The sequence below is a fragment of the Pelophylax lessonae genome, assembly GCF_965119305.1.
Source record: "Pelophylax lessonae genome assembly, chromosome: 10".
In the NCBI taxonomy this organism is placed as follows: Eukaryota; Metazoa; Chordata; class Amphibia; order Anura; family Ranidae; genus Pelophylax; species Pelophylax lessonae.
This window is the reverse complement of record NC_138777.1, coordinates 19,478,307-19,490,421: the sequence shown is the minus strand read 5'-3', so window position 1 is coordinate 19,490,421 and position 12,115 is coordinate 19,478,307. Positions and strand designations below refer to the sequence as shown.

The window sequence follows — 12,115 nt, the reverse complement described above, 5'->3', positions numbered from 1 at the left end:
ACTGATTGTACAGATTGTATAGCTGAATTTGCATCGCATTCGAACACAACTCGCACAGGACCATTTTTTGGGTCCGCACCAAAATCAGATCGCATGGGTGTTCACACCTATGTGATCCGATTCCTGTCCGAACTGACAGTTCGCACTGCGATATGTATTGACACCCCCCAGGGATTTGCATATGGCAGTGTGAACTGCCTGCGAGTTGAATGCATATGTGTGTGAACCGGGACTAAATGTAGCAATATGGTTACATTTAACCACTTCAGGACCGAGCCCATTTTTGACACTTGTTGCTTACAAGTTAAAATCAGTATTTTTTGCTAGAAAACTACTTGGAACTCCCAAACATTATATACATTTTTTTTAGCAAAGACTCTGGAAAATAATATGGCACATCCGTGCAATTTTTCGTTAAAATAACGCAGTGCCGAATCGCAAAAAATGGCCTGGTCATTAAGGGGGCATCTCTTCCGGTCCAGAAGTGGTTAAAGACTAAGCCTTTCTCTGACACTTGTTGCTTACAAGTTAAAATCAGTATTTTTTGCTAGAAAACTACTTAGAACCCCCAAACATTATATATATATATATATATATATATATATATATATATATATATATATATATATATATATATATATATATATATATATATTTTTTTTAGCAAAGACTCTGGAAAATAATATGGCGGTCATTGCAATATTTTTTGTCACGCGGTATTTGCGCAGCAGTCTTTTAAACGCCTTTTTTTTTTTGGGAAAAATGATATTTCACTGCATTTAAAAAAAACTAAACAGTAAAGTTAGCCCATTTTTTTTTTTATAATGTGAAAGATGATGTCACGCTGAGTAAATAGATACCCAACACAGTTTAAAATTGCGCACACCCACGGAATGGAGACAAACTACGGTCAATAAAATTCCCCATAGGCGACGCTTTAAAATGTTTTAATGGTTACCAGTTTAGAGTTACAGAGTAGCTCTTTTTTTTTAAATTATTGCTCTCGCTCTGGCGATTGCGGCGATACCTCACATGTGTGGTTTGAACAGCGATTTCATTTGCGGGCGCGACTTCTGTATACGTTTTCTTTCTTGCGTGAGCTCACGGCGACGGGGGGCGGTTACATTTTTTTTTTCCTATTTATTTTATTATTTTTTTTTCATTTTAGCACAGGTTTTTTAAAAAAAAAAAAAAAATCTGATCACTTTTATTGCTGTCACAAGCAATGTAAATATCCCTTGTGACAGTAATAGGCAGTGACAGGTACTCTTTATGGAGGGATCGGGGGTCTAAAAGACCCCAAACCCCTCCACTGTACTTCAATGTATTCAAAATGCTGAAAACTGCATTTTTGAATACTGTCACTTTTTAAATTCAGCGCCCTTAGCAGCCGAGTAACCCGGATGTGACGTAATGAACGCCGCCTCCGGGTTACGTCATCGGAGACCCGATCAAAGCCACCTCCGGCTTTGATCGGGACTCCAACCAGCCGGCGGACACACCGGCTGGTTGCTCCCGGTGTCCCCTCCCTCTCCCTGGGGTAACGATCGAGCGGCTCCTGAGCAGCATCGGTCGTTACCGCCTGAAAGCCGACCGCCGGCTCTAAAAATGATACCGGGTGATGCCTCTAGCTGCAGACATCACCCCGGTACAGCCACTTATTGCAGCCACGTAGGGCTACGTCAATTTGCGGTAAGTGGTTAATGAAGGTACAATTTTTAGCAACTCACATGGTTGATGATTCAAACAGGCACATCTAAGTATGCAGGCATCCGGGGTAAAGATGTTCACATAGACCGTCCTCCTCACCGCCCTCTACGTCATCCCTTCCACGCAGTGCTCCACGAGCGCTTCAAGCCTCGCTTTCAGATTGCTCAACTGCAGGGTAGTCTTCCCGGTCACAATTGCAGATTAACAGCGGTGAGAGCCGGCGGTGCGGAGGACGGTCTATGTGGACAGCTTTACCCCGGATGCCTGCATACTTAGATGTGCCTGTTTTAATCATCGACCATGTGAGTTGCTAAGAGCCGGTTCACACTACCACGACCAGAAAGTCGCCCCATGAAGGAGTGACTTTTTAGCAGAGACTTGTAAGAGACTTAAATGATAGGCGACTTTGTCTGTGGGGAAAGCCTGGGTAATCTTTTTCTTCTTCCTGGAAAGTCTGATCACAGTCGCTTGAAAATAGAAAAGGATCCGACTTAGAGGCGACTCCCATTGAAGTCTATGTGCACAAGTCGGACAGAGGTCGCCTTGAAGTAGTACAGGAACCTTTTCTGAAGTCGGAGCGACTTCAGTAGTGCATATTAGGACGGCTCTCATTCATTTACATTGAATTTGTAATGACAAGAGACTTGGAGCGACTTGAGGGCACACAAGTCGCGTCCCAATTCGGATTAGTGTGAACCGGGTCTTATACTCTGTAGCTCCTGCTGGATTTTGGTTCTAATCCCCGTGTGGATGCGACATTTGTGGATGGACATTTTATGGTTACACATCCTATAACATTGCTATAATCTTTGTATATATAGACTTTAACCACCTAACCATTTTGCTGTCTTACGTCCAGGCCACTTTTTGCGATTTGGCGCTTTGCAACTTTAACTGACAATTGCGCGGTCGTGGGATGCCGTACCCAAACGAAATTTACGTCCTTTTTTTCCCACAAACAGAGCTTTCTTTTGGTGGTATTTGATCACCTGTGCTATTTTTACTTTTTGCGCGCTATAAGCAATAAAAGAGCGACGATTTTGAAAAAATAACAATATTTTTCACATTTTTTTATATGAAATTCCCCCCAAAAAAATGTAAAAATCAAATTTTTTTTAAATTTTTGGCCAATTTGTTTTCTGCTACCTATGCTTGGTAAAAAAAAATCACAATAAGCGTATTTTGATTGGTTTGCGCAAAAGTTATTGCGTTTACTAACTAAGGGAAAGGTTTCTGTCATTTTTGGTGTTTTTTTTTTAACGAGTAATGGCGGCGATCTGCGTTTTTTTTTTTTGCGGGACTGCGACATTGCGGTGGACAGATCGGACCCTTGACTGACATTTTTGACACTTTTGGGGGTACCAGTGACATTTCTACAGTAATCAGTGCTATAAATATGCACTGTTACTGTAAAAATGACACTGGCAGGGAAGGGGTTAATTTTATTGGAGAGGGAGGGGTTAATGTATGCCTGGTGCTTACTAACGTGTGTGGGGGGAGGTGACTGAGTGACACAGGGACAGATCGCATGTTCAGCTATGCTGAACCCTGCAATCTGTCACTGTTTGTCACTTAGGAGATCCGCCCGCTTTGTTTACACAAGCGGGCGGATCTCCACACTCGATTCCCCGACGATCGGGGAAGAGCGCCGGTGATCACTTCCGCTCCTCCCCTGGCCCGACTCCCGCTGTGACTGAAAACAGCGGGAGCGAGCCTCCGGCGGCGCGCGAGCGCCGCCCACAGGGGGAGGAGTCCAGCGACGTAGGTCTACGTCGCTGGACGGAATCGAGCCACTTTGCCGCAGTACAGTCAAGGTGACTGGTCGGCAAGTGGTTAAACTGAAAGACTTATGAATAAATGGTTGTGGAACGATTTATCTGAGTTTCCATGATTCTTATCTTATGGGGAAATTTGCTTTGATATAAGAGTGCTTTGGATTACAAGCATGTTTCCGGAATGAATTATGCTCACAATCCAAGGTTTTACTGTACTTTATTTATATTTTCCACCCCACATACCCAGATAGAAAACAATTGTGCTGCAAGTTTGAAAATGACTTGCTAGGCTATTGCTAGACTTGCCAGGCTTCACGATGTTGTTGCACAATTGCAGCAAGCCCGCATTGCATGACTCCAGATCAACTTTCTTTACAAACATTCTACAAGTCTGCTGCACGTTCTGGTTCAGTTATGTTGTACAATAGTCATCCCTCCACAGGGGTCACTGTAGCTGAATTTTCATGCTGTAGACTTGCAGAGCTCTTGCTGTAGACTCACCCCTGCAACTTTGCTCTTGCTAGAGACTTGCCATGAAAATTTGCTACAAATTGGAAAAGTTTCAACTAGAACTTGTGCTTCACGTGCTCTGCAAGTGTACAACTTGCCAATGTGCAGCAAGTTAACAGACTTACAATTAAACACTAGAGAGAGAAAACACAGCACAGTGCAGCAGAGCGATGGTGTCAGGAAAGGGCTCACCTGCTTGGTGGCACTGTAGCTCCCAGATCCATAGGCTGCAGTTCCAGTGTCCACCAGCGGGTGTCTCTCAGCAGCCAGAAGCTGACATCTCATGCAATTAGTCATTGCCTGATGCTGGTTGCTGGAAGTGTATTTAAAACCACCGTTCTGCTGCACTTAGAAGGCGCTGTGTTTTCTCTCCCTTGTCTACCTCCAGAGCTACTTCTGTCTGTTCCACAAGCAGCTATTACAGTGGGCATAAGCCACAGAAACTTTACATGCCCTATACATTTTTTTGTTTATGTACAGAGTGCAGAGTTCAGGGGTGCGCTATGTACAGAGTGCAGAGTTTCAGGGGTGCGCTACGTACAGAGCTCAGGGGTGCACTATGTACAGAGTGCAGAGTTCAGGGGTGCCCTTTGTACCGAGTGCAGAGTTTAGGGGTGCGCTACATACAGAGTGCAAAGTTCATGGGTGTGCTACATACAGAGTGCAGAGTTCAGGGGTGCGCCCTATGTACAGAGTGCAGAGTTTAGGGGTACACTACGTACAGAGTGCAGAGTTCAGGGGTGTGCGCTATGTACAGAGTGCAGAGTTCAGGGGTGCCCTTTGTACAGAGTGCAGAGTTTAGGGGTGCGCTTCATACAGAGTTCAAAGTTCATGGGTGTGCTACATACAGAGTGCAGAGTTCAGGGGTGCGGGCTATGTACAGAGTGCAGAGTTCAGGGGTGTGCTATGTACAGAGTGCAGAGTTCAAGGGTGTCCTTTGTACAGAGTGCAGAGTTTAGGGGTACACTACGTACAGAGTGCAGAGTTCAGGGGTGCGCACTATGTACAGAGGGCAGAGTTCAGGGGTGCCCTTTGTACAGAGTGCAGAGTTTAGGGGTGCGCTACATACAGAGTGCAGAGTTCAGGGGTGCACGCTATGTACAGAGTGCAGAGTTCAGGGGTGCACGCTATGTACAGAGTGCAGAGTTCAGGGGTGCGCTACGTACATAGTGCAGAGTTCAGGGGTGCCCTTTGTACAGAGTGCAGAGTTCATGGGTGCCCTACTAACAGAGTTCAGAATTCAGGGTTGCATTACGTACAGAGTTCAGGGGTGTGATACGTACAGAGTGCAGAGTTCAGGGGTGCCCTTTGTACAGAGTGCAGAGTTCAGGGGGGGGGGGGGCTACGTGCAGAGTGCAGAAAATGTTTACTCTTGTTGCCGAGGAGACCTGGCATGACCACAGAAAGAACAGTCAGCTGTGAAAACAGGAGGTGGCGGACGACAGCCACTGCACGGGACACATAACAAGGCCTGGTGGGCTGGATTTGGCCCATGGGCCTTGTGTTTGCCACCTGTGTTCTAACAGATCTCATCCCAGCAGGCAGCATAACGTTTATTATGATAGGAACTAAGAATAGCACCTTATCTTAGATAGATTCATTTCAGAATTTTATGTTTTCTATTTCCAGATCCCAGTCCACCCGGAGACATCACTTTTCTACAAATTGGAACAAACACCATCACAATATCTTGGGGAAAGCCAGTAAACATGGATGGGGTGACACAGTCATATATTATAACTTATTATTGGAATGTTTCTTCCCCCATCACTGTGACAAGTAACTTTCCAAATGTCACCCCTCCAAGTCTGAAATCTGGAAGTAATTACACCATTACGGTGATGACAGTCGGGGCACAGGGGTATCAGAGCACGCCTGTCAGCAGATATGTTTTTACAAGTAAGTTGCTGTCCCTGGTTGAAGTCCAGTGTGGTCCTGTATGCTAGTTTTATGTGTAATACAAAAACCTGGAATGGCCATTTTGATGACTCAGAATGACTAGATGTGAGAACTGTGACATACTGTAAATAAGAAACTGAACATCATTGTGGAATATTACTAGATTCCTAGTACTGCATTAAAAAAAAAAATCAACACCCCAACTAGTAGACTTGGGTAAATATATATGGGGGTCTGATAGATGTGTTCTCTATATACGCATACAGTATCTCACAAAAGTGAGTACACCCCTCACATTTTTGTAAATATTTTATTATATCTTTTCATGTCACAAAACTGAAGAAATTACACTTTGCTACAATGTAAAGTAGTGAGTGTACAGCTTGTATAACAGTGTAAATGTGCTGTCCCCTCAAAATAACTCAACACACAGCCATTAATGTCTAAACTGCTGGCAACAAAGGTGAGTACACTCCTAAGTGACAATGTCCAAATTGGGCTCAATTAGCCATTTTCCCTCCCTGGTGTCATGTGACTCGTTAGTGTTATAAGGTCTCAGGTGTGAATAGGGAGCAGGTGTGTTCAATTTGGTGTTATCGCTCTCACTCTCTCATACTGGTCACTGGAAGTTCAACATGGCCCCTCATGGCAAAGAACTCTCTGAGGATCTGAAAAAAAAGAATTGTTGCTCTACATAAAGATGGCCTAGGCTATAAGACGATTGCCAAGACCCTAAAACTGAGCTGCAGCACGGTGGCCAAGACTGTACAGCAGTTTAACAGGACAGGTTCCACTCAGAACAGGCCTCGCCATGGTTGATCAGAGAAGTTGAGTGCACATGCTCAGCGTCATATCCAGAGGTTGTCTTTGGGAAATAGATGTATGAGTGCTGCCAGCATTGCTGCAGAGGTTGAAGGGGTGGGGGGGGGGTCAGCCTGTCAGTGCTCAGACCATGTGCCACACACTGCATCAAATTGGTCTGCATGGCTGTCGTCCCCGAAGGAAGCCTCTTCTAAAGATGATTCACAAGAAAGCCCGCAAACAGTTTTGCTGAAGACAAGAAGACTAAGGACATGGATTACTGGAAACATGCCCTGTGGTCTCATGAGACCAAGATAAAATTATTTGGTTCAGATGGTGACAAGCGTGTGTGGAGGCAGCCGGATGAGGAGTACAAAAACAAGTGTGTCTTGTCTACAGTCAAGCATGGTGGTGGGATTGTCATGGTCTGCGGCTGCATGAGTGCTGCCGGCACTGGGGAGCTACAGTTCATTGAGGGAACCATGAATGCCAACATGTACTGTGACATACTAAAGCAGAGCATGATCCCCTCCCTTCAGAGACTGGGCCGCAGGGCAGTATTCCAACATGATAAAGACCCCAAACACACCTCCAAGATGACCACTGCCTTGTTAACCTTCCTAGCAGTATTCCCGAGTGTGACTCGGGGTAAGATTTTAGTGCCAAAAGCGGTAACCCCGAGTCACACTCGGGGTAGCGCTAGGAAGATCGCTGGATGCTGGAGGAGGTTTTACTTACCTTTTCTCCGGGATCCAGCGAAGACTGCGGGCGGTGTTCGGCGGCGGAGCTTCCTCCCGATCGTCTGCGAGCCCCGGCTTCCGTCTCCGGCGACGTGATGTCCGCCGGGGGGTGGAACCGGCGGCAAATTCAAATGTAAAATGCACCAAACACACTGATACCGTTCAAAATAAAATAAAATCACATTACATTGCCCCCCAGTGCCCTTTCCTGCAGTTTTACTGTAATTTTTATGTAAATATATGTATATATATATATATATATATATATATATATATACAGTATATATATATGTATATATATATATATATACACATATACATTATATATATATATATATATATATATATATATATATATATATATATATATATATATATATATATACACACACACACACATATATATATATATATATACACACGTATATATATATATATATATATATATATACACGTAATTCTTGTGAATGAGCAGCCCAAACCAACTGTATACATTATATATATATATATATATATATATATATATATATATATATAATATATATATATAATATATGTATACATAATATATGTATACATACATACATATATATATATATATATATATATATATAATATATATAATAAATGTATACAGTTGGTTTGGGCTGCTCATTCACAAGAATTACATGCAAAATAATGGTACCGCTTTCAGCACCAAAAGAATCATACCGCCAGGGAGGTTAAAGAAGCTGAGGGTAACGGTGATGGTCTGGTCAATAATGTCTCCAGACCTAAACCCTATTGAACATCTGTGGAGCATCCTTAAACAGAAGGTGGAGAAGTGCGAGGTCTCTAACATCCACCAGCTCTGTGATGTCATCATGGAGGAGTGGAAGAGGACTCCAGTGGCAACCTGTGAAGCTCTGGTGAACTCCATGCCCAAGAGGGTTAATGCAATGCTAGAAAATAATGGTGGCCACACAAAATATTGACACTTTGGGCCCAATTTGGACATTATCTCTTAAGGGCTTTCTCACTTTTGTTGCCAACTGTTTAGACATTAATGGCTGTGTGTTGAGTTATTTTGAGGGTTCACATTAAAGCATAAATAGTATCAAAACCTCCGCCACACACTGTAATAACAACATTGCTATTCCTTAAAAGTTACACAACACACAGGGGCCCAGACAAGGACAGACAGGCATTGGATTGTATAAAGAATATAATCTTCTTCACATCAGTGAGTGCCAAACATAACAAAGGCTATCACAGCCTATCATTTAAAGAAAACTTGTTATGAAGTGGCATGTAGAGGCTCACTGGCGAAGCAAGATAACTCCTCTGTATCCATCTCTATTGGAGAATAAAGGCTCGTACACACTATAAGAAAATTGGGCGAACATTTTCATCTAAAGAATTTTCGTACAATTTTCGTACACAACTTTCCACAATCGATTCCAAATTTTCGTACAAAAATTCTCGAAGGGACAAACTCAGAAATGTTTCTCGTACGGGAAGAAATGTAAGACTTTCGTTTAAAATGTACCGCTTTCGTATGATTTTTGTACAAGAAAAATCAGAAAAGAGAGACTGCGCATGATCAGAAACAATAAACAAAAAAAAAAAAGCCTTTGTTGTACGAGAATTTTTGTACAAATTTTCGTTCATCGGTTACAATTTGTCGTGAAACAACGAGGAAAATCGGACGATCGTTCACCCGATTTTCTTATAGTGTGTACCCCACTTAAGTCCCAGACAAGAAAGCGCCTCAATCAAAATCCGAGGAAGTTGCTTACTAAATGTCTCAATTAGTGGCGTTACTCTCCAGAGTATATCTCCGGATGCTTAAATATGGAACAGGATTTTGTTGAAAAATGCAGATATGCCAGTTGGTGCAGCTAACCCTTAAATTGTATATATGGGCTGCAGTAATAAAGCACAAGAGTCTTGGACCACCACTGTGTTGCGGCATCAGCTGGTTAGCTGTCCCTCTGTGCCAGCTCCTGTTATTGCTGGGTGTTAAAGGGGGGTTGCCCATCAACAGTGCGGTGCAGGTAATGGGAGAGTTGCAAACTTACTGTTGCTGCACCATACAAGAATGTCAAACAGGTTGAGCTGTCTCCATACTTTCCGTATCTAGCGCCAAACAGACACGCTGAGCTCCAGCCCAAACTTTTTAACCAGGGTTGCCTAGCACACTGGGGTGTCTTGAGGTTTCTTCAGGGGTGCCTTGGCAAAATGACTAAAAATTGCCAAAAAATTGTATACAAGCCGGTGGGTGGATGAAGCCTCCCTTATAGTTACACAAAGCCACAGGTTTGCATTGTGCACCATTATGACCTTCTAGCTGCCGACCTTCTAACGACCAATGACATCATCAGTTAAATAGGAGGATGTTAGTTGCCTACATAGCATCATTGTTTGACCTTCCCTTGCCTCTCTCTCTCATGAGCTTTGGGGTCACTGATTGATGGAGAAATTCTCCCCCCTTTACTCTGATACCCCTAACTAAAATCTAGTGGAACCAATTGCCTTTAGAAGTCACCTAATTAGTAAATAGAGTCCACCTGCCTGTAATTTAATCTCAGTATAAATACAGCTGTTCTGTGAAGCTCTCAAAGGTTTGTTAGAGAACCAAGGAACACACCAGACAGGACAAAGATAAAGTTGTGGAGAAGTTTAAAGCAGAATTAGGTTATAAAAAAATATCCCAAGCTTTGAACATCTCACAGAGCACTGTTCAATCCATCATCTGAAAATGGAAAGAGTATGAAGTGCAAACCTACCAAGACATGGCCGTCCATCTAAACTGACCGGCCGGGCAAGGAGAGCATTCATCAGAGAAGCAGCCAAAAGGCCCATGGTAACTCTGGAGAAGCAGCAGAGATCCACAGCTCAGGTAGGAGAATCTGTCCACAGGACAACTATTAGTCGTGCGCTCCACAAATCTGCCCTTTATGGAAGAGTGGCAAGAAGAAAGCCATTGGTGAAATTGGTGAAAGAAAGCCATAAGAAGTCATTGTTTGCAGAGTTTGCAAGAAGCCATGTGAGGGACACAGCAAACATGTGGAAGAAGGTGCTCTGGTCAGATGAGACCAAAATTCAAAATTTAACTTTTTGGCCTAAAGGAAAAATGCTATGTGTGGCGGAAAACTAACACTGCACATCACCCTGAACACACCATCCCAACTGTGAAACATGGTGGTGGCAGCATCATGTTGTGGGGATGCTTTTTCTTTAGCAGGGACAGAGAAGCTGATAAGAGGTGACAGGAAGATGGATGGAGCCAAATACAGGGAATCTTAGAAGAAAACCTGTTAGAGTCTTGACTTGAGACTGGGGCGTAGGTTCACCTTCCAGCAGGACAATGACCCTAAACATACAACCAGAGCTACAATGGAATGGTTTAGACCAAATCATATTCATGTGTTAGAATGGCCCCAGTCAAAGTCCAGACCTAAATCCAATTAAGAATCTGTGGCATGACTAGAAAATTGCTGTTCATAGGCGCTCACCATCCAATCTGACAGAGCTTGAGCTATTTTGCAAAGGAGAATGGGCAAAATTGTCACTATCTAGATGTGCAAAGCTGGTAGAGACATCCCCAAAAAGACTTGCTGCTGTAATTGCAGGGAAAGGCGGTTCTACAAAGTATTGACTCAGGGGGGCTGAATAGAAATGCACACCACACTTTTCACATATTTATTTGTACACAATTTAAAAACCATTTATTAGTTTCCTTCCACTTCACAATTATGTGCCACTTTGTGTTGGTCTATCACATAAAATCCCAATAAAATACATTTACGTTTTTGGTTGTAACATGGCAAAATCTGGAAAATTTTGAGGGGTATGAATACTTTTTCAAGGTGCTGTAAATATGTACTGTACATACACACACAAGCTTAGGTGCTCCTTATTCCCTCCCACTGGCCCATAGTATACCTGTTGGGGCCCAAAACAAGCTTGGGGCGCTTTTAAACAGAGTTTTTGTAAGTCCAACAGAAAGGGAAGTAATCTTTATTTAAATCCTTAGAGGTTCCAAATTGGGGATTTGTGTTAGATCTTTAGTCAGAAAATGAAGTCCTGCTGGATTGCTTTATGCTGGTCCCTTTTGCAGGTATATATTTGTACAACAGTAAAAAGTGCCAACGCTATTTAAAATACAGTAATGCCCTGTTCTGCACATGCTCAGTTGCTTTCTATTTTTTTGTCACTGTGGCAAAAATGTAGAGGCCTATCTGTTGATGGCCTAAAGATTTACTTCTGCTCAGGGACTCTGAGCTTCAACAAAATGGCAGCCTCCAGCAAGAAGAAACAGGAACAATGTTGGAGGCAATTTACAGCACACACTATATTTGGTATTATAAATATTAATGTGAACTGTATGTTCCTTGCTAAAGAACATTATTTTTTATGCGTAAAGTTCCACTTTAAATAGAAGAGCAGCAAAGATGGTGGCTGATCTGATAGTAAGGATAACTTGCCATAAATGTGTGGCAGTGCTGAATTGTAAGTCTGTTAAAGTGTTTTTTTCCCCACAAATAGAGATTTCTTTTGGTGGTATTTGATCACCTGTGCGATTTTTTATTTTTTTTTTTTTGCTATAAACAAACAAAGAGCGACAATTCTGAAAAAAAAAAAAAAAAACAAAACAATAATTTTCACTTTCTGCTGTATAACATTCCCCGGAAAAAA

General features: G+C 42.7%; 1 protein-coding gene across 1 annotated transcript in view; it reads left to right on the top strand.

Moving 5' to 3' along the window:
- Positions 1–12,115, top strand: part of LOC309565579 (receptor-type tyrosine-protein phosphatase eta-like) — a gene marked incomplete at both ends in the record, with an annotated part of 47,457 nt that overhangs the window by 2,616 nt on the left and 32,726 nt on the right. The window contains one exon of the mRNA XM_082270533.1: positions 5,625–5,894. Within this exon, the coding sequence (XP_082126659.1) occupies positions 5,625–5,894 (270 nt within the window). The remainder of the gene's footprint in view (positions 1–5,624; positions 5,895–12,115) is intronic.